We start from the raw sequence: 23077 nt of genomic DNA on the forward strand, positions 1-23077 counted from the left end.
TAGTGTCGAAAAATGCCTTGATTATGTATACGCAAATACTGTTGAGTCATGTGACATCAGGGGCATTTTCAGGAAAATAAATGCGGGTGAACGAGTTACATAGAAAATTTTTAAGAGTGGAAGATGGCTTTTTGATTTCAGTCAATATGTGTCTTGTTTACCTTGCTGGTTTTCATCAATGCTGTTTTATTGATCTGATCAACAGAGAAGCATATGTAACAGTCCCTTTTTTTTATTCTGCAGGTGCGCTGATGTGATGCAGACCTGCTATCGTTTCCTGGACCTTACCGGACCTTTGCAGATAGGCGGCCTGCCAGATCTGCCAACGCATTTCCCTGTCTCTCAGATGCACTTTGTGGGCTGCATTCGTGACCTCTACATTGACCATCAACTTGTTGACCTCAACAAGTGAGAGCTCTTTTCTAACTTCACACGATACCTGTCTTGCATACGTATGTACAGTCAACATTAGAGGTTTACCAAACGCACGGTGTGCAACAATATTGAATTGATGTCTAGTCTGCAATCATAGCTAGTAAAACTGAACACTCTAGTATTGCAGTCAAACTGGAGTGTTTCCTTTATTGAACAGTTAACACAATGCCTTGAAAATTTCATAACACACTATAACGCTGCATATGCTGTAGTTGTCTCCACTGCAATGCAGAAGGGTACTGTCATGGTGAAAAATACAAAGGACAAAGATAAATAATCATCTTGCAGCGAAGCACCTATGATTGTTCATTATCGAAGAGATCACACTGCTACTTTCAGTATATAAGATTGATGATTGATTGATTGATATGTGGGGTTTAACGTCCCAAAACCACTATATGATTATGAGAGACGCCGTAGTGGAGGGCTCCGGAAATTTAGACCACCTGGGGTTCTTTAACGTGCACCCAAATCTGAGCACACGGGCCTACAACATTTCCGCCTCCATCGGAAATGCAGCCGCCGCAGCCGGGATTCGAGCCCGCGCCCTGCGGGTCAGCAGCCGAGTACCTTAGCCACTAGACCACCGCGGCGGGGCTTCAGTATATAAGAGGCTTCCCAGTCTGATAACTCTGTACCACGAGAAGGCATGAATGAAAATTGAGGAAAAAGTAAATGTTTGTGCGTTAAATGTAATGTTAGAGCAACATCAGTAAGTTCCTGCACAGCACATTTTCATGAGACAATTGAGACATTGAGTTTTATAAATATTTTTTTGATAACACACCTATTTTAAAATAATTTCTAATTTGCGATATTTGGACTATATTTTGCAATTGCTGTCAAGTTCGATATATTTGTGTTTGGCTGTAATACATGATACTTTATGTGTTACATGATATGTCTAGTAATTCATTTGTGCATTATGCCGTAATAGCGCATCTGAATTATTTATAACGACATATATAATCTAAAGGTCTAACTAAATACTGAAAATGTTATTGAATAGTTTTCTGTTACAAATCTTGGAATAATATTTGTACTTGAAAGTTTATGCGGGAGTTTTATTCCAGGCGAGCTGTAATTTATAACTTCTGATTTGCACACATTTCACAATACTGCTCTGCAAGCTCCTACTTAAAAATTGTGTGCATGTCTGTAGCTTTGTAATCAAGCTCAGTTGATGCACCGTTTTGCTTTGTTCTTTGCTAATGCAGTCATTTAGTACACGCTGTCAATCTATATTGCTACGCACGCTCACGGAACTGAATTTCTTCGGCCTTCTGTGCATTTTCGCAATGTGCCGCAGGTTTGTCGCCAACAACTCGACGACAGCCGGCTGCCACGAGAAACGCGGTTTCTGCCACACCAGGCCTTGTCAGAATGGCGGCACGTGCTCGGAGGGTTGGAACACCTTTGTTTGCAGCTGTCCACTTGGATTCGGTGGACGGGACTGCAGCGAAGGTGGGTGTTGCATTATATATCGTAATGACTGTACGCTGATGCAGACCAAACACCGTTGACATAAACGTGGACACTTTCTTATAGACTCCGCCAGCATCTACACTCAAACCTCGTTACATCAAAATTGCGTCTTACACGAAAATAAGTTTGCTATATTCGAAAAATTGTTAAAAATGTATATTCCTAACACTAGATTTATTGGAACGCTATTTGTATTTACTTCGTTATAACCAATATTTTGTTGTAGCCGGATTTGTTATATCGAGTTTTTAGTGTGTCTACAAAGGCAGCATGTATCTCCGTGCTGCCTACATTGCACTTATTTTATACGGCAGAGAGATTAGCCACTTGACATTGCATTTAGGCACGGGCGAATATTCGAACAAATGTTGCAATATTCAGGCTTGTTTCAACACGAAATGAACATTTTCTGAATTTCGAAGCATTCGAAACGAGCAAATAAAAATACTTCACCACGCGTTATCCCCTGAAAAGGTGGTTTTGCCGCAGTATGGGACTCTGTGCCGTGAAACCGCCTGTTCAGAAGAAATTTGCGCTGATGCAATAATGCTCAAGGTAAATGTGAATGTTGTTCGCACGTTGATTGTAATTTTTTTTTATGTGTAATATTTTGTTATATGGGCTTATATGTGCTAAGTATAGCAAATTTTGTGTAACATATGTTATCTCTTGTAACTTGCACCCAACTACTATCCAAACATTGCTATTGTTTGAATCTGCTTCCACTTCACTACGAACAAAAAAAAATGATATTCACACCAGCCTAGTTCTAATTCTTTCAGATATTGTGCTAGTTAGTTTGGTCATAATAAGAAATGCTTATTTTTCTTGGTTATATGGAATATATGGTATTCTAGCTGTTTAAATAAAAGGTTTTGAACCAAATCACTGTTCGTTATTCAATCACTCCTAATTGCATTATGTAGTGTACAGTGTAGTGCAGTGCAAACAGGGCATGCCAGGTGGCATGTCTTTGTTTTCATGTCACACTCCAACGAGCTCGGGCAATGAAAAAAGATGCATATCATCATACTTTGTTGCACATCACCTGCACAAAATATTTTAAAAAAAATTGTACCTAAGGTTGGGATGCGAGCCGGGTTATATGTACTTGAATTTCAGCGCACAGGCTCTATTCACTGTTCAGAGCATTTCTTCATGGTAATGCGAGAAATGCGGCTTCGGGGGCGATGTGTGGGGATGTTCATTTTTATTTATTTTTATTTTTCTGCCTCTTGTAGTTGGGGGTTTCAAGCTACAGTGAAACCCAGATATACAAAAACTGAAGTGGATCACAAAAAATTTCTGTGTATTGGTAATTCGATATACACAGTATCTTTACACCAAAAATATATTCAACCGTTTTGCAACTATTTTATATACACAGGAATTCATATGTGGGTTTTATTTACGCAGGATCAACTGTTTATGCACGGGTGGCTTATGCACGAAGAAATGCAGTGCTGGAAAACAGTGCAGTGTTCATGTGCCCGTCTTTTGTTATTGTGCGAACAGTGCATATAAAACGAACGCTTCATTTCCAGGCGTGGAACCCGTGCGTCGATTTGACGGCGACGGCTTCCTGGTTTTCAATCCGCTGCTGCGCCCCATCCAGTTTCCTTGGTCTCTGGGTCTCACGTTTCGCACGAGAGCCACCACGGGGCTTCTGATCCACGTCCACGTGGGACAGAGCTCGGAGATGTCCTTACACGTGAGCTGAGTTTTTAAACAGGGGTTTTTAGAATGTGTACACAGTTGAAATAAGAAAATGTGCAAATTCAAGTCATGGTCTTTGTAAGCCGGCTGCTGCGTAATTTTCCTTTGGCCATGTTACATCGTCAAAATGGAATGCTGCGCTACACAGTATGGATTTAAGGACGCAGCTATGGGCAGTCCAACCGGCCCACGACCTGGCGGACAGGTTAGGCATATCTGTCTCTACAAGGGAGCGGCCCACTACATGCTACTTCAGGCCCAACGGACCTGAATAAAGTTTTTTCATACCATGTTATATGAGCATTCATGGAAAGAGGGGAAGGATTTGGAAGGAAACTTCACGCCAGGTGCAAAATGCAAATTTCCGATGCAACACGATGCCATGTTTCCGTCATTTTGGCAACAGAACGTGACATTGCATTTCTTGATAGCTGGCCGAAAAAAAGCTTCATCAACAGAGTACATGAAAGTTAGTAGGATGCAACCAGTGCCAAGCAGAAAAGCGTGCAAATGGCGCGTGTCAGCCTTCTGCGACGTTGGCGCTATCCTTTTTTTTTTTCAATGCATTCGTTGCAGGTTGAAGGGGGCCACCTGAAGTACACAATAGACGGCGAGAGCATCTCTCTGGAGGATATTCGAGTCAACGATGGTAGGTGGCACAACGTGGCGGTCAAGTGGATGGTTGGCGACGTGTGGCTCAGCCTGGACTACGGCCAGTACGAGGTACGCTTAAGCCTCGATATAACGAACCCGGATATATCAAAATATTGGTTATAACAAAGCAAATGATGAACAATACGTATGATGTAATACATCTTGAAATATGTATAATGTCGGAAATGTATGTTTACAACGAATTTCAGATATAACAAACATAATTTTGTGTAATATGCAACTTTGTTATAAGGACGTTTGAGTGTATACACCAAAGGATAAAATGCTTATTAACATAGTTCATATGGGCCAAAGGAAAAATGCTTCGTTTATGTGTGAATGACACTGTTTTAATTTGAACTAAAGTTGAAGTGAATTGTAATTACTGATTAATTTTCAACTACTTGGAAGTGAATTTGAATATAGCAGGATTTTAATAGTTGTAAAGTGTAAGTTATAAACAGTAAAATATGTCTGCGAAGTTGAGCAGCATGAAGGAAAAAAACGAACGACACTTGAACAACGAGACCGTTCTTTTGTCTCAGTTCTTCATGCTGTTTGGCTTGGCAGATATTCCGTACCAACTTAGCCAGACAAAAGCAGTGCTAAACCAGTAAACTGTGTTGCGTTTTATAATATACCATGCTTAACCCATAAAAGCCTGTATAAAATGCTCTTTCAAACTTAAAAGAAGGGATTAATCGGGATGCACATAATATGCGCAGCTGACTTTGAAGTGTGGTTTTTGACAGTGCGAGATAATTTTCAATGAATGGTTTCATGACATAGCAGTGCTACGTTAAAGGGAAGCCTCTATTCCAAGGAGGTTGCATGGTGTTCAAATTCATCTATTCATTTGTTTCAATCACTCTGAAAAACTGAATTCTTGTCAAAGTGAACTTCAGTACTGCTGCACGTATTTGTTTAAGTACTTCAAGCACTTGAATACTCACACAGGCTTAGTTAATGTGTAATGCAAGCCGTACACAGTCAAAAACATTACCTTATACAGATCATTTCTTTGTAAATATGGGGCACTGTAATGCTTGCGGGATAGCCAGGATGTAAATACAGTAGACTCAGTAGAGAGAAACCTGTTAAACGGAACTGCTGCTTAAATGGAACAACTGCCATCAGCACGATTCGTTTAATAGTACTTGCATTTTACAGCCTTGTTCATTTCTGGGTTCACAGAAATTCTGTTAAACAAAAACATTTTCCTGATCCCTTCAGGTTCCGTTTAATGATAGTTTACTGTAATGCGTTGTCATACAAATAGCTTTGTTTCAAAGCTGTTCGAATGGTTTAAAGTCCCTATCCGGCTCGGACACTAAACATCTTTGAGTGGATTCTATTTTACGCCATTTCGAGTAACTCGCAAAGACATGCTATGGTTATTGAATGCTTCTGAGCTCTCTTGGTGCAAGCGTATTAAAAATCTTTTTCCGAAAACTCTGGCCTTTTCTCCACACTTAAGGAAAATATGCTTTTTGAAATTTTCAAATTGTGAACAAATGTTTTGATTGTGTGGCTTTCACATGCTCCATACTTTTCATATTTCTGCTAGCACTAAGTTCAGATATTTTACCTAATGGAACATTCTGCTTCGTAGAGGAATGTGATAACTGGGCCGGAACCTTGATAATGTTACCTGTGTTCACTTACTGCTTTATGCATTAAAGGCCTAGCATAATTATCTCGCATTACTTTTAATGCAACAAAGATGCTGCACATTGATCACCAAGCAGTTGACAGGGGCTGCTTACACAAGAATTCTTGCTGTTGTGGCTCAGGTATCCAAGGAGTTTGCTGCTGCAATACAAGGCTTGTATGTTGGCAAGGTGTCGCTCGGGGGCCTCGAGGAAGGTGGTGCCAACTTTTACGGCTGCATTCAGGTGACTGATCTCCTTCATTTTCAACAGGACACCGCGACCTTAAGCGGAGATCAGGCATGGTTTACAAGGAGGTTTTTCTCATTTAAAGCTGTTAATTTAGTGTGTTTCATTTTCTGCCTATTTCTATCCCCCGTCTTTTTATCTTTAACTGGTTTGTAGCTTGAAGCATGTTCGTAGCTTCAATTCATGCAAGGCATTTTGCATCTTGCACGTATATATAACTGAGTTTAGATGCATTTTGATCATGTACTGCTGTTTGATCGGAAAGTACACTCTGCATTTACAGATTTTATGCTTTTCCTAAGCATGCACTGTGATTAAAGACCAGAATGAATTATGAATATTTAATGTGATTACTCGGATGAAAATAATAAATAAAATGATTAAGTGTAACGGTTTTTTTCTTATTTCTGACTACGTTTTGCGTTCTTGAGCTTCTGTCAAAATTTGATGAAACTTTTGTGCTTTACTCATATTGCTTGCACAGTGCTGGCTCTGCTTGATATAATTATTACTACTTAAAATGAGAATGTGAACTGTGTGCCATACTTTACAACTTTACATTAAAATAATGTACACCATCCGATGACAAGAAAACTTGCATGACCTGTTGATGACGCCATGATAACGTCATCACTTGTTCATGATGTCGCCATTTGTCATGGCAACATCGTATAGTGTGGCATCACAATGTCACATTGCAGGAACATTGAAAGTAGTACTGATGATCTCATTGTCACAGCTACATGCCCTTGGCTTTTGCGTTCAGTGCAGATAAGCATGCTAAGGTGCCTCTGTAACCCATTGAACTGTCTTAAATGGGGGCCTTAGTATGTTGCTTTTGATGCTAACGTGGCTGACCCTTGCTTCGAATTACACAGGACGTACGCATTGGAACGAGCAAGGAAGCGTGGCTGCGTCCCGTGATGGAGCAAAATGTTCGTGACGGCTGTCACGTGCCTGATCCCTGCCTGTCCAGCCCTTGCCCTCAGCACAGCACGTGTGTCGACACCTGGGAGGAGTTCGAGTGCCGCTGTGACGCAGGTGACTCTATATCTTCTACTAGAGTAATGTATCGCTGCCACTGCAGTTCACCTTTCGCCACAGTGATAACTTTCACAGACTCCTGACTCGCCTGGAATTTCGTTCAGATTCAGAATTTCTGTAAAATTGCATCTATTGCGTAACATATTTGCCATATATTAATTTAGTTAGGTAGTGCATATGGTGGCTACTGTAGTATAAGTTTCGCTATTGGCAAGCAGCATATGTTTGCATTTGCTTTAGGCGTCACATACGACTGACCAGAACTATTGCACAGTTTGGTTTATGATTATGTGTGATGTATATGACTTACGATGCATGTGCTCGTCAACTTTCTATGTTTGATAAAGACAGAGAGCTTATCTTTCTTTCCTATAACTAGTAGGGTTATGTGCTGCACGATAAAATAGTCTCTTTGCAAAAATTCACTCTATTAAATGCTTATCTTAAACAAAATGAAGCAAAGAAAACATAAGAAGAATATTTCCAGACACAGGTGTGTTTAGTTGTGCAGACCTGCATTTAGAGATCTAAAGCTTTTTCTTTTTTTTTGTAGTACTTACTGTGAATTCCTTGACATATGCGTTACATCTTCAACTTTTCTGAAAGAGCCCCAGGTGGTCGAAATTTTCGGAGCCCTCCACTACGACGTCTTTCAAAATCATGTGGTCGTTTTGGGAAGTTAAACCCCACATATCAATCAACCAAATCAACTTTTCTGGATGGTTTAATTAGTTGAAGCAAACTTTTCTTTTTTTCGAACTGTCGCAGGTTATGTCGGTGAGCAGTGCACAGCGTCCTGCAGCCTCGACCCCTGCGAAGCAGATGCCAAGTGCCTCGTGTCCGAGAAGGACCCCGGCGGCTTCCGCTGCCAGTGTGGTGAAAACCGCTGGGGTCGCTACTGCGAGGAGGCCAGCACGCAGCCATGCCCTTTCAACTGGTGGGGCTACCCAGTGTGCGGCCCCTGCCACTGCCCTGTCGACCGCGGCTACCATGCTGACTGCAACAAGACCACGGGTGAATGCTACTGCGAGGTGGGTTGGCTTGTATGAAACGCATTGGCAAAATGCTCCGGCATGTGCCTGGTCGTGTCAACGAGTGTCACCGAGTACATGCCCGATACACTTGGTGATACGCTCCAAGTGACAACAAATGTCACTTGGGGACAGCGCCTGTCCCGTGCCCAACCTGTTTTTCCTTTTTTTTGTCATGATCTCGTGTGTGCTGTATCAAGCAAGATCACTTGGGGAGAGCTGGGGACTTATATTTGGTAACAAGTACCATCAGGCGTCACTACATTCGGTAGGTGACACACTAGTGCACCTGCCTTATTGGTGACACCAAAAGCGTCAACAATTGTCTCGCTCGACACGTGGTGATGCTTGGGAGGTCACACCTGGTGGAACTAACAAGTGTCACCACTTTTCTCCCTTGACGACACCTGGAGGCATTTGGGAAGCGACATTAACAAATTTCACCAGTTATCCCCCTTGATGACACTTGGGTGGTGGCACCTGTTGGCATTTGTTGACTGACTTTTCATCACCTTGGAAAGTTTTTTAAGATATTCATAAGATTTCCTTGTAGACTCTTCTTCTAGATGACTTCTTCTTTCATGAGCCTCCCTGCATAGTGGAGGCTTACACAGACCCGATTTGCCAGATATCATAATGCTAAAGCAATCAGTGTCGTTTGCCATTCAACCTCCATAAAAAAATACAAAACTACATAGGTGCAATTAAAAACAGAGAAGCAAGTGTCTTACATTGCAGGGCTTTTGCTTTTTCTATACATGCCTCCCATGAAAGTTCCTGTACTCTTGAGCAGCTTCGTCGAGTATAAAACCTCCAAAGGTTCAACTACCAAAGGACATGAATATCTCTTAGTATGACGTATGAACAGTTAAAGCAGCAATTGCTAGGTTGGGTCTTTGACCTGCATTGAGCGAAGTTCTAGATGGGAGCCGACTGATGGAAACAACGGAGCGGGTTAATCAAGGTTATTGAACTGTGGAAGTGCCTGAGACTGGCTTGCCGACGTTTCGATAGGAGTTATCTTTTTCAAAGATGCCGTGTCATCCTTGGCGTGTTAGTTTTAAAGTGGTTAGTGGTGGCGTCAACTCCTGGTGGCAGCGCCTGTCCCTGTCGATAATCGCCGTCTGAAAAGCAAAAACACTATAAAGCAGAGGAGGGCTGTCCTCGCTTACTCTCAAGTCAGGTGGTAGTGATTCAAAATTGTTCTCAGAGAGTGGAAAAAAAAGGAAAAAGGAGAAAGAAAAAACGAAAATTTGGAGCGGTGTGCTGTAAAAGTGGTCGCCGCGTCAGACGCGAAGAAACGAAAGAGCTTAAAGCTTCGGAGCCGGCAGAGGGTTGCCGCATCCGGCTGACAGAAAGGGTTGTTAAGTGAACAAAGAAAGAGCATAGAGATCCGAAAGCTAAAAATAAATTAATGCTACCAAGTTTGGTCGCCCTCATGCTCTTGAAACCAATCAAATCAAGTTAATGCATGCATGAATATTAAGCACCTGTTCTCTCTTTCTCAACAAGGACCTGCAGCGTTTGGAAGGTAACTGGCAAATCTGCTCGTACATGACTGCTGACATTACATCAGGACTATAAGCCATTCTTTTTAAGGAATTTTAATTGATCACTGTTCTACAAATGGCAATTAAGTGTACTCTCGAGACCTTCGTTGTAGGGCTATAGTACTCATCTGAAGTTGTGAGTCGTGACCTAGTTGCAGTAATTAAAAGTTTAAATTGTGTTTCTTCCTTATTGCACCTGTTTCAATGGATGAAATAATATTATCTTAACGCACTGTGAATACTTTACCTTGGTGCATTGAAACCTTGCAGAACATTTCTAATTATTCCAACCGAGTTGTATGCAGGATACAAATTGTGCAGTACATCATAAAACATGAGCGCTGGCAATTATGCTGGAACACAATATAGATTCTGTATGCCTGATTGATGTATTTGATACATAGATGGAATTTCTGTAGACCAAGAAAGCTGCTTAGCATCGTTTTACATTACGAGCGTTCTTTGTTTTGCTGGGCACGTGTTCATTCAAAAAGCGAGTCTGTCCTGTGAAGGGGTTGACACTCTCTGTAAAGTTGTTTGCGCCGCGTGGCGCACGTGTCTCGCGCAGAAGCCGTGTTTCGGGGTCACAACTATTGAGCGGTAGGTGGCATTGTGTTCACGAGCGTTGATCACCACTGTCATCATCACCACTGTCACCCCTGGCGGCAAGCCTTGGTGTGGCACGAGCGAGTTGAGCGAGTCTCTTCTGCGCGTGGCAGTAAGCGCCAACGGTTGTCGCTCGCGTGGGTACCTGGTGCACGGCACCGCGGGCCATCTGCCGGGGGCCCTTGTGGTGAGTCAGGCGTTGGCGCTGCCGCCTCGTGTTTGTTACGCTGTTGAGCGTTGCGTAATAATGTGTAAGGTTGTTTTAGCGTGTTTGAACGCAATTTATGTGTAATTATTCGGCTGATGATACCGTCGTTCTTAAGGTGGTTAAATAAATGAGTGTTGTTCGGTTCGTTCCAACCATGTCAACTACGTCCGTTCATTCCAAGAGCATGACGCTCGCTCTCCACATCGAGACCCCACAGTCCTTGAACTTGTGCTTTTGGGTTGCTCTACGCTTCACTGTCACGACAAGGTTGCAATATTTCTTGCAGGAGAACCACTACCAGCCAGAGGACAGCGACGTGTGCTATCCGTGCGACTGCTATGCTAACGGATCCTACAGCAATCGATGCCACCCCGTCACGGGGCAGTGTCGGTGTCGACCGGGAGTCATAGGCCGCCAGTGCGACGCCTGTTCCAATCGCTTTGCTGAGGTCACACTTCGTGGTTGTGAAGGTTAGCCAACTCGCTTGACCCGAGTCAATGGGACAGGTTTGGTCATACAACGGTCATACAAGCGTAGTTCATACTTAAAGTATGCAGAATGCTCTGGAAGTTAGATCAGCTTCTTCAGAACAATTGGGCAACCTGATCTTTAAGAAAATGCCTTTCTAGCCTAGAAGTAACTTTCTGAAACGCATGTTTGTCATTAAGATGACACGCAGAACCACAAATGACTGGTGACAATGATGCGCAGTGTCATCAATGCTCTTGCATCACTTTGTTTGCATCTATCACCTCATGTAATGTCCCATGTGTGGCCTTGAGGTATTAGGAATAAATAAGTTTCAAAATAAATATCTGGTTATTAGATATAAATCAAGAGGCTAACAAAGCCTGCTGAATCGAAACCTTATGGTGACTAGGCATTTATGAAAGGAGAATGATGTGGTTTGCACGGCCTTTAAAAATAAAGCATGATTGATTTTGAGGCAATTCAGCTTGTTCTAGGTAAAAATGAAATGTTCTTGCTTTCTGACAGAGTTTCCACAACTCAATGAAGCCATAGTGTTACTTTTCCCCTTCTATTTGAACCACTCAATTTAATCGCTGTACTAAAGTTGGACATCACTATAGTGAATATGTATGTAATGAATTATTGGTTATAACAAATGAATTGAAGCTTTGTCAATAATGGGGGTACACTTCAACATAATTATAAAAAAGGTGCATCTTACATAAAAATAAGTTAGTTATAGTATGCAAAAATTTGTTACAAACATATACTTCTGACACCATATTGATTGGAAGACTATTATTCATTTACTTTATCATAACCAATATTTTGTTATACCGTATCCGTATTCATTATATCAAAGTTTGACTGTTTTTTAAGAATATGTTGGCAATGAATTTTTAGATATGACGATGTTATTTTCGTGTTAGCTGTGATTTCATTTTAACAAGGTTTGATATTGCGATCATGATGACCACAAGCAACTTCTCTATACCTGCAGTCATATATGACGGCTGCCCAAGATCGTTTGGTGAAAGGGTGTGGTGGGAACGAGCATTGTTCAACCAGGAGGTGTCTCGGAGCTGCCCAAAGGGATCTCAAGGTAAGTGAATACCGGGCTGGTTTGGGAGCCCAAAGATAGCTTCGGCCATTTTGTTGGTGAACATCTTTGCCGTTTAAAGGGACCCACAACTGGCCAGAACGGGTGATTAGATACTGGTGGAAAGAAAAGAGCTTGAATTATGGTGACGTGTGAGAGCACAGGTTTCGCCATCCGAGTAGCATTCATATTTTTAAATTGCGTTCAAAAGTAACCAAAACCGATATGTCGCGCCCCTAGCGCAAAAGCTATGAACCATAAATATGAAGTCCTAATACAGTGAAAGCTCGTTAATTTACACCTCATTAGTTCGAAATTTTGGATAATTCGAAATAGTCACCGCAGTTCGGTCCGCAGCGCATAGGAGACCATGTGTAAAACGATTCGTTAATTCGAACAGAAATTGCTGCCTCTACGGATAATTCGAAGCGCGCCACGGAGCGTCATCATCGTCAAACACTAGTGGAAGTTTTTACGGTCGAACGATAGGTAGCACGACCAGTTTTTTCGAGCTTCAAGTGGCCTCCGAGCAAAGGGCGAGCAAAGTATGGCCTCCAAAATCCAGGGAGCATTTTTTTTTTTTTTTGTAGCCCTTCCGCTATCTCAGCGCCTGGCGCCACTTGTACGCGGGACCCACGGGACGCTGAAGAGTCGGCGGAGTAGTCCTAGCAGTCCTAGGCCGCTCCCGGCAGCGTCACTTTGTTCCTCGAGCACGTTGTTCGTTCACGCCGTCAAGCCGTCTTATTCCGCATCGAAGTTGCAAGATGCCGCGGGGAAACTACTGCGCGAAGACTGTCAAGGAGAAGGTGGAGATTTTGCGAAAGGTTGACCAAGGGAACTTGAACAAATACGAAATTGCGAGGAAGCACGGCATACCTCTGAGCACGTTGTCAACCTGCATACGCGACAGTACGGCCATTGAAAACGCCTATGAAGCCGAGGATTTTGGCGCCAGTCGAAAAAGGCTAAGGACAGCGAAGTTCCCGGAACTGGAGTCAGCTTTGATTATCTGGGTTAACGAAATGAAAGCCCAGAGTATCGCATTGAGTGGCCCTATCATCGTGGCCAAGGCAGCCAATTTCGCCCTGCGCTTGGACATTGAAGACTTTGTCGCCTCCGAGGGATGGTTTCATCATTTCAGGGAGCGGCACAATTTCGTATTCCGCACGTTATCCGGCGAGGCAAAGGAAGTGGACGCCGAAGCATGCGCTACTTGGAGAAGCGACACCCTGCAGCAGTACTTGCAGAGCTACTCACCACAGGATGTGTTTAATGCTGAAGAAACAGCGTTATTTTTCAAGTTGCAGCCAGACAAGACGATCACAGCTGTGCCGGCGGCAAGCGCAGCAAAGAGCGTGTCACTGTTCTGGTCGCCGCAAATATGACCGGTACGGAAAAGGTCCCCCTTTTTGTGATTGGTAAAGCACTCAAGCCACGGTGCTTCAAAAACATTCGCTCACTGCCGACGGAGTACGCCGCAAACAAGAAAGCCTGGATGACAGGTGACCTATTCAGGAAGTGGCCACCGAAATTCGACAGGCGAATGGAACTGGGCGGCAGACACGTTCTTCTTGTCGTCGACAACTGTTCGGCGCACAAAGTCGACGTTGAGCTGAGAGCAACTAAGTTGGTGTTCCTTCTGGCAAATACGACTGCGGTCCTACAGCCAATGGACCAGGGTGTGATAAGGAACATTAAGTGCTTTTATAGGCATCACGTGCTGGAGAGAATGATTTTGTGCGCGGGCAACAGGAAGGACTTCGGCATTACGCTGCTCACTGCCATGCACATGTTGGTGCGCGCATGGGAACAGGTGACCGCGACCACAATCGCAAACTGTTTCCGCCACAGTGGATTTGCAGCTGGAAGTGCGCAGGATAGTTGCGACGTCGACGTGGATGGGGCTGAGGAGGTCATGCCAGTGGCAATGCGCGACACTCTTCGGGGCGTACGTTTTGCCGATTATGTTGAAGTTGACACCGGTGCATCGGTGTGTGGTGCCCTGACTGATGAGGACATTATCGCTCAAGTAGCCGGTGCGCAGCCTGATGCTGAAGTGCCAGAAGGTGAGGAAGATGAAAATGACGAAGCACCTGTGCGCCTGTCAGCTTCTGCGGTGATGGAGGCACTTAATGTGGCACGTCTCTTCTTCAGCTTTGAAGAGGGTGAAGAGGATTCCCAGCGCCGCGTCCGCGCGCTGGAACAGAGAGCCGCAGCTGTGGCATTCAGAGAAAAGAAGCAGATGGTCATCACCGACTTTGTTGGCCAATAAATATTTTTCGTGCCCCCACCCCCGAAATCCACCCATTTTTGCTCACTTTCATTATTTCGAATTTTGTTTAATTCGAAATTGCTCAGCGTTCCCGTGGAATTCGAATTAACTAGCTTTTACTGTAACTTTGCTGTGATTATTTAAAGCGCACCGGAATAAGGGCTTAAATTTTAAATGTGTACGTTATTGTTCATTCCTGTTTGTTTCTATGTGGCTTAAGAGATAAAAGAATAGAGCATGAAAAGTGGCACTGCTTTTGTGGCCTCTACAGGGAAATGGGTGCAGTTGCACATGCACATGCTGCGCGGCGTTTCTCAGCTCAATTCTCGTTACGTTGAGTGCGTTGGAAGAAGCATGCGAGCTTGTGAATGTGATCGCTGCAGCGCGTGAGATGCCGTTGACCTCAGTGGAGAATTGCTACCACTTTACGCCTGCTGCGGGTGGTGGCGATGGTGATGTGCCGTCGGATTCGTCGCTATCGCTGTCGTCCGTCGAAGCATGTCGCTCCGGCACTCTTCGATAGGGGTCCTAATTGTGTGCTCTCATGCGAGCCGAAATTTGTTCCTCTAACTTGCTCGAGTTGTCAAGTGATGGCATTGAAGCCGACCAACTACGACCGAACATGTACTACTATGCGTGAATTGCCAATCACTTGTTGTCAAGCATGCGTTTTGTTTTCGAAGACTTGTCTTGGCTCTACTTGGCTGAAGTCGAAAAAACTACCTGTGCATGGCGAAAAGTACTTGCATAAGAAGCCTCGGGAAAGTGCTGTAGCTATTTTAATATAATTTAGCACGCTAGAAAGCAGTGGTTGCGGGACTGCAGGTTTGACAAACATAACATTACTTGTTTGTACTTAGAGCTTCACTTTTCCTCATTGCTGGCATTACACTGGTGTATAATCGCTATCACGATCACATTTACTGTTTGCAGCTTGTTTCTTTAAGACTGCATAATCGCCGCAAATCGAAAAATTCCAATTGTAAATTTTCTACGGTGTTTTTCGCGTTACCATTTCGCGATTACAAGCACTGACAGGTAAGCTTTACGTTGCACTATAAGAAACGGGTACCATGAAAATTGGTTGTGTGTCCCTTTAAGGAATGCTAGTGACAAATAGTGCCACTCTGCGAGTGCTATCCTACGGCTTCCACCCACTGAGGATAATGGAGGAAAACGGGAAGAAGTCAAGGGCTACGTATTTAATGATAGAAAGAAAACAGATTTATGTAATTTCACTGGGTAGGAGAAGTATCAGTATGCCTTCGATTGCATACATGAGCAACCAGTTTTCAAGTTGAATTAGCAGCACTATGTAATTAGACAATTGGCCAGGATAAGAAGGGCAAAGGGTGTGAAAAAGGAGAAAGAGTAAAGAAAGAGATTCAAGGATTTGCACAGAATAGACTGCAGAGAAAAAATTGGCCCTGTATCTGCCTGTTATCTGCAAATGTCGTCCAAAGACGATAGTCTTGCGTGTGGAGAGAATGAACAAGACATTTATTTGATGTTCTTGCCAAGAAAATCGGTGAGTAGCATTCTGGAGGCGCTTTGTTAGAGTGCCTCGAGCGTGCAGCGGAGGCAAACGAGCGCATCAAGTGACGTCACACGTGAGACATGAGCGCCATCTGGCAGTTTTCTTTAAAAACAAAGTGCGTGGCTCTGAGACGGGTGTGGACGCCAATCTCAGAGGTGATAAGGTGTAGAACGCAAGGCGACGGGTAGGTGCCACCACCGTCTCGTCTTAGCAAAACGTTGGAAACACTCCCCGTTCCGTGCAAGCGTTGCATGGTCTGCGCAGCGTGATAAGCGCTACGGTTTTTAATATTACTTATGTACATCTTTTCTAGTAAAAGACGCACATGCAGAATATATACGTGTTGTTATGGTGCCCCAGACATGCGCAATAATTGCTTTTTAATTGAAAATTGCACAAGCATGAACTCACAATATTGAGCAACATTGGTGGGCGCTGCGGATGGGGTCAGCCGTTTCAAGTACCCAATGCCATTAAGAGTGGACAAACAGACAGATGTACATACAGGCAGACAGACAGACAGACAGACAGACCAAAATTTTTGCGTCGAAGGTGCCCAAGAAAGACTATCGTCTTTAATAAATTTGGGCATCGCTGCCATGCAGTATACCCTCATTAAACAGAATCTGAAGGACAAGGGAACATGTTCCAGCTAACAGGAGTTTCGTTTCCTGAGAGATTCGTAGGGTTGCAGAATTCAAGTACAAGTCCAGTCAGATCTGTGGTCGTCATTCCGTTTAAGCAGCAATTCAGTTTAAGGTATTTTCGTTAACTGGGAGGCTATTGGAGGAGGTTTCTGCAGCTGATGTTGGACAGGGGTCATCGATACCACTCACTGTCTTTCAACCTTGGTGCAATGAATGAGCTTCGTACCTTATTTTAAATGACCGTTTTACTGAGTGTGTATTTTTCTCTCATGTTCCATTCCCTCTACTCTTCTCAACAGGCAAGGCAACTCGCCTCTGTGACCAGGAAAGCGGCTGGCTGGAGCCTGACACGTTCAACTGTGTCTCCGACGCATTTGTGCCGCTTTCCGAGCAGCTGCGTGTCCTAGAACGAGACAAGCTCCCCCTCAACACCTACAGCGCTGTTCGAGTCGCCAAGCAGCTCAGGACCGCCACTAACGCAACCCACTCAAACCCCGTGGGCCTGTACGGAACGGACGTCCTGCTGGCATCTCGGCTCCTGCATCACGTGCTGTCCTACGAGAACCACCAGGCAGGGCTCAACCTCACTCATCGGCAGGACCGCAGTTTCATCAGGAATCTGGTGAACGCGGCAAGCATCATCTTGGACACACGATATGCGGTGCACTGGGAGCGCGTGGCATCACTCACGGGACAGGGGCCGGCGCACTTGCTGAAGATGTTCGAAAAGTACGGCCACACTCTCGCGTCTAGCCGACAAGACACATACACGGAGCCATTTGAAATTTCAACGCCCAATGTTGGTAAGTGCACGAGCTTGTTAGCGATTGTCTCATAAAGGATGATCTTTGCGATGTCGAAGCTTCAGCTGGTTGGTGCTTGATCCTGAACATACGCTGCTCAAAGCAACTTGTAAGCTAAGGTTACACTTGTCTTCTGTTCTTTATTCACTTGTGGCTTTGTGCTGTAGCATATTTAAGGGTTATGCTCCTTAGACCACATGCCCAGTAGCTTTAGAACCCGTCATACAGTCGAACTCCTTTATAAGACATACTGATGTAAGGACGAATGGGTATAAGAGGCACTAGTGTGCCCACATTAAAGTGGGTGTTTAAAATAAGGTGCATACACGGTACCCTGCTTCTAAGAGACACTTCGTATAGAAAACAAGAATTGCTCACTAGTGTATGTCTCTTAGAAAGGATTCAACTGTAGTAGTCTATGGCTATCTGCTGCTTCAGTCATAGGGTTTGTTTGGAGCTGTGGATGCTGCATTCCATAGGAGAAGCAGAATTCAGAAACATTGGTCTGCTTGGGTGGAGGTGCACATAATTAAAGTCAAGTGACTGTAATAAATCTGAAGTTCCTTAAACGTGTCATCTCAAGGCTTGTGCGAATATTTGAATTCTTCGAATATTTGAACGAATAGTAGAGTATTCGAATTCGATTCGATTCGATTTGAATTTAAATTATTGAAAATTTCGAAGTATTCGCAATGAACAAATAGATGTACATAAGTCCGCATTTAACCGCCTGTAAATGTGGTTTAGCTGCAGTGTAGGGTGCTAAGCCGTGAAGATACCTAATCAGGGGAAATCGGCTCTGCCGCGAAGTCTCCCTTCAAATTTAAAGGGGCCCTGCAACATTTATTGAGAATAATCAGAAAAAGCTGCCGATCATCAGTAGTCCCGGTTATTGATAACACGCGAGGCGAATAGTAAAGCGCTGCACATGGCCTGCTGGTGACAATAAATTATCAAAGTCAGTTGAAAATTGCTCTCACACAACATGCTCAGAAATCACTCGTAGAAGGCCACCTGTCAGCCATTGGCTGATCCGAGCATGGCGCGCTCGGTTGTTGTGGGGCCGCCGCGGGAGGCCGCCACTTGTCCACGCATACGTGCAAGATCACACTGAAAAGTCATGCATTCTTTGGGGAAAGAAAGGGCTCAAGGTTATAAGGTGCCCATGACTTATCTTCTTCCTCTGAGCCATGCCTTCCTGCTTAGCTTCCAGCATTTTCGTCGCGACAAGGAGAGAATGCAATTGCAGCGTGCAACAAATCTTTGCAACTCCACTAGTACTGGATGGATTCTGAGAAATTTTGCAGCAGTGACTATGTTAGGCAATAAATTTCTTTAGTGAATCTATTCCTTGGCTACTTGAAAAAATGTTGTAGGGCCCCTTTAAATGAACATATTATCAATTCATTTTTTATAAAGCTTAAATAGCTCATTATAACAGGTTATGTGCTCTTAAGTATAATCAATTTTTAAATGTTATGTATTTCGCAGGTTCTCACTTACATCCTATCTTAAGTCAAATCTTGCTACTACTCGAAGTTGTTTTGACTTCCCTTGAATGAAAAAAAAAATTTTACTTGCACAGAGGCCCCTATTTCAATTTTTAAAGAAAATTTGGCATGTTAGTTAGTCATGATAAATATGCCCTTTATATAATATATATGCCATATATGCTATTCAAATTTGGTTCGAAATTATTCGAACCAAATCACTATTCGCTTCGAATTCGCTTCGAGCCTAAAATTCACTATTCGCACAATCCTAGTTATCTCCCATTGCCTTAGACCCTTTACTTTATTTTAGGATTCCAGGACATAAGTTTTTGCGAGTACCCAGCTTTCGAAATTTATACAAGAAATTTAAAGTGTATAGGTTGCACGTATGTATAGCAAACAACTGTATATACAAGCCCACATTGGCTGGCTTTAGGTTTTCAGTTTGCCGTTGCCATGTGCCATAGACTTTCGGCACTGGCAGTGCATGTACTCATGGTGTAGCTTTCTGCCACGGTTGTAATGTTGAAAATGGATTTCATTATATGTGCAGTGCTCGGAATGGACACCGTATCATCGGCTGAAACCAAAGGCTCCTTCATCGAGCATGGAGCTCCAGATGGACCTTCAGTCTGGCTGCCTAAATACAACAACTATGTCCTGCGAAAACCTAACCCTGAAATCACATCCATCTCCCTGCCACTGGCATCACTTGGCATCGCTACAAAATCAGGTATGTTTTCGTTGCCTTCTCTAACATGTGATCTCGGTTATGTAGCTGTCTGATGGCCTTCGGTTTCATTGGTGTTCCGCTGAATGCTCACTCATTAATTGTGACACAGATTGCTTACACCTGCTATGACATTTTCCTACACTAGAAACATCATTTTTCGCCTGATTATTAGAAGCCTTTACAGGGCTCCTATGCACACCTCGCAGTCATTAGAAAGGGCTCTGATGTCTGCGACACTGAAACCCTTTTGGGAACATTCTTCACCATCTAATTTTTACAACTTGCTGCCGTGATTGCAGCTTCTGAGTGACGTTCATCAAAACATTATCTGTCAGCCTCAAACTCAAATATAAATTCACTTGAAACCACAGTGACTCACAAAAGTCAACGGCAATGCAGTAGTGTTACGGGGTCAAGCAAATGTAAGTATTGCAGTGAAGCATATTAAAGATAGGTTGGATATGTTGCTTTTCTAGGTTTTTTTCTGGCTTATAATGTCATAAAAAAAAAACAGTGTGCAGCTTGCACCAATTGCGCAAGGGTGGAGCCATCTGCGGAGTTGGTGTTCAACTTAGCTAAGTTTTGTTAGTAATGTCAAACTTTTGCTAGAGGTGATGAGTTCTTGCTAGCAATACGAAGTATGGCTTGACTCGTCTAGGCTTGGCTAGCTATGTCACGTTACTCCCTGTTCAGGATGTTGTGATTTTAGTCTTGAGACTGACTAGTTATTTTAAGGTTTTTGTCAGGAACTTGTCACGTGGCTAACTGTTTCATGGTCAAAGGGGAACATGTCGCGTGACTAGCTATTACTTAATGTTGCATGATTTTAGTTGCGGCACTAGTTAATACGTAATTGTACATGATTTTAGTCTTGTAACTAGTTGTCGCGTCATGTTATGTGATTTTGAGTCGCGTAACAGACTCGCCCATCATATTTTCTGTATTCCACGGGAGACTAATTGGCATGCATGTTGTGGGAGAGAAGCAAAAGTTCAACAGGACAAAGCGAGTGGGTATCGGTTTGCGACGGCGATTGTTCTTGTTTGCACTACTCGTCCCCGCATAGTGCTTAAAATGCTCCGATGTATAAAAATTTTTATTGATGCTTGGGAGCGTCTGCCAGAAGGATTCAAATCGGCAGCATCTGCCAGAGTGTTTCAGTATCTTAACATCTTCAATGATAGAAGAAATTACTGTGACAGTGTAAGGAAAAAAGCACTGGCCAGGATGTGGTGCGTTGCAGCATGCAATGTGCGGTGAACATTTTTGGTCATAGATGTAGTACAGTGCTTTAATTTCGTGCCAGTTTGAGAACTGGCTTACCTCCCTGTTTTTTCTCCTTCAATCCTCCTCCTCCTTAATTTCGCATGGGAATTTCAAGATGTTACTACTGTTCAGTATAGACAGTCCTTCAAAATATCCAGCTCTGATTTATCCGACCACGGTGGTAGGCTAGTCATTTAGGCAGTGGTCCACTTTTTCTATCAACAAATATGTTGTCTCAGTCTGTTAATGGCTCTATGTCTATTATATCGGATTACCAAAATATCTAACTCTTGTATTATATCCACTTTTGGCTGTGTTTGATGGATGTACCTGGAGCTAGTGCTTATTTTTGACTTCAAGAGATATGTACCTTCAAGATATGAACTTCAAGAGATATGTACCACCAAAATTGACATTTTCTCAGGGAATGAGAAATATTCTGATGCATTTAACATCGGCACGTCTTGTGTTTTCAGAACCCCCTTTGCGAAGCTTCACGAAGAAGGCGGTGGTTGTCTATGCGGTCTACCCAAACTTGGACGGCCTCTTCCCGTCTTCTTTCGATCAAACCATAAGGTGTGCATAACAATTTATTTGTTTAGTTTTATTGAAATTCGTAGATCAAAGTGCATACATGAAGTTTTATATGGTCAAGGCGTGCAGTAATGAAAGAAAAGCGTCTGCCTGCACCATAAAGAAACTGCAGGCTACTGCAATGTAACACTAAGACAAAGGTACTGTATTTTCTTGCGTATAATCAGCACAAAATGTGCAGCAAAATGTGCAGAAAAGTTTGATCTAAAGTTGGAGTGCGGGTTTTGTGCAAGTTGGCATCACGTCAATGTGCAGAAATTTATTTTCAAATGTATTTCCACGGTTTGTAGTTCAGGTGTGGGTTATATGCAGGGACAGCTTATATGGGGTAAGATGCAACGTTCACTACTGACTGACTGAAATAAGGCCTCTGTACCACAATGAACTTACGTCAGTGCAGTATTTGAAGTTTGAAGTTCTATTCACATAAAATAAGTACATTTTGTTTGCAAACACTGTATGACCCTTTAGCTGAAGGCTAGTATTGGGGTCATTTACAGACACATAATTACATAAATACACATTAATAAAATGAGAAATAGCAGATATAATGCATACATGCATACATGTATATATATAGATACACATCTATTTACACACACCCCGCCGCAGTGGTCTAGTGGCTAAGGTACTCGGCTGCTGACCCGCAAGTCGCGGGTTCATATCCCGGCTGCGACGGATGCATTTCCGATGGAGGCGGAAATGTCGTAGGCCCGTGTGCTCAGATTTGGGTGCACGTTAAAGAACCCCAGGCGGTCGAAATTTCCGGAGCCCTCCACTACGGCGTCTCTCATAATCATATGGTGGTTTTGGGACGTTAAACCCCACAAATCACACATCTATTTACACATACATATATACACACATATTTAACAGACAAGAATATATGATATAGAACAACAAAACAACATGTCGGGTATAACTTAGATGTGGTCAGCATATCAAAATTGAGAGAGAAGAGAAAGAAAACAATATAGTAGATATGAGTGTATATACTGGTTGCGTATGTGACTTAAGTGTCTATACAGATGACATTTGCTTTTGATAGTACTTTTTTAACCAGTGTGAAATGTTCCTGCTCTGCTTTCCCTCAATTGGTATGTCATTCCATATTTTTGCATGAATAAATTCTACTAATCTCTGAATATATAGGTTTTTCGCCAACGGTATGTGAAAATTCCCAATTGTTTTGCTTTTTGTTGGACAATTTGGCATTCACAATATTAATATGTTAAATGGATAGTTGTCCTTTATTACACTGCTAATGTACTTTGCCATTCTTATTTTGTGTATGAAATCAAATGGTATGATTTGCAGTTTAGAAAATATTGGTTTGCTTGCTTCATTTCACCGTGAGAAATTAATAGTTCGGACAGCTCGTTTCTGTAGACGTTGAGCAGGATCTAAATATGTATTGAATGTCCAGGCCGATGAATCAATACAGTACGCCAGGTGAGACTGAATAAATGAAAAATATAGGATGCGTAGAATGTTTCTTGGAAAATGTTCTTATGCCTGAAATAGTGCAAAACAAC

At 43.0% G+C, this 23077-nt stretch overlaps 1 protein-coding gene across 3 annotated transcripts in view; it reads left to right on the forward strand.

Annotated features, from left to right (window-relative positions):
• The window catches only part of stan (Protocadherin-like wing polarity protein stan), a 78277-nt gene that overhangs the window by 25516 nt on the left and 29684 nt on the right, over positions 1 to 23077 (forward strand). For all 3 annotated transcript variants that reach the window (XM_075873680.1, XM_075873681.1, XM_075873679.1), the window contains exons 10-21: positions 244 to 408; positions 1745 to 1899; positions 3465 to 3631; positions 4213 to 4359; positions 6084 to 6185; positions 7067 to 7229; positions 8001 to 8263; positions 10914 to 11097; positions 12099 to 12200; positions 16953 to 17456; positions 19503 to 19682; positions 21425 to 21524. In XM_075873680.1, the coding sequence (XP_075729795.1) occupies positions 244 to 408; positions 1745 to 1899; positions 3465 to 3631; positions 4213 to 4359; positions 6084 to 6185; positions 7067 to 7229; positions 8001 to 8263; positions 10914 to 11097; positions 12099 to 12200; positions 16953 to 17456; positions 19503 to 19682; positions 21425 to 21524 (2232 nt within the window). The remainder of the gene's footprint in view (positions 1 to 243; positions 409 to 1744; positions 1900 to 3464; positions 3632 to 4212; positions 4360 to 6083; positions 6186 to 7066; positions 7230 to 8000; positions 8264 to 10913; positions 11098 to 12098; positions 12201 to 16952; positions 17457 to 19502; positions 19683 to 21424; positions 21525 to 23077) is intronic.

Source organism: Rhipicephalus microplus, chromosome 9, assembly GCF_043290135.1.
Source record: "Rhipicephalus microplus isolate Deutch F79 chromosome 9, USDA_Rmic, whole genome shotgun sequence".
In the NCBI taxonomy this organism is placed as follows: Eukaryota; Metazoa; Arthropoda; class Arachnida; order Ixodida; family Ixodidae; genus Rhipicephalus; species Rhipicephalus microplus.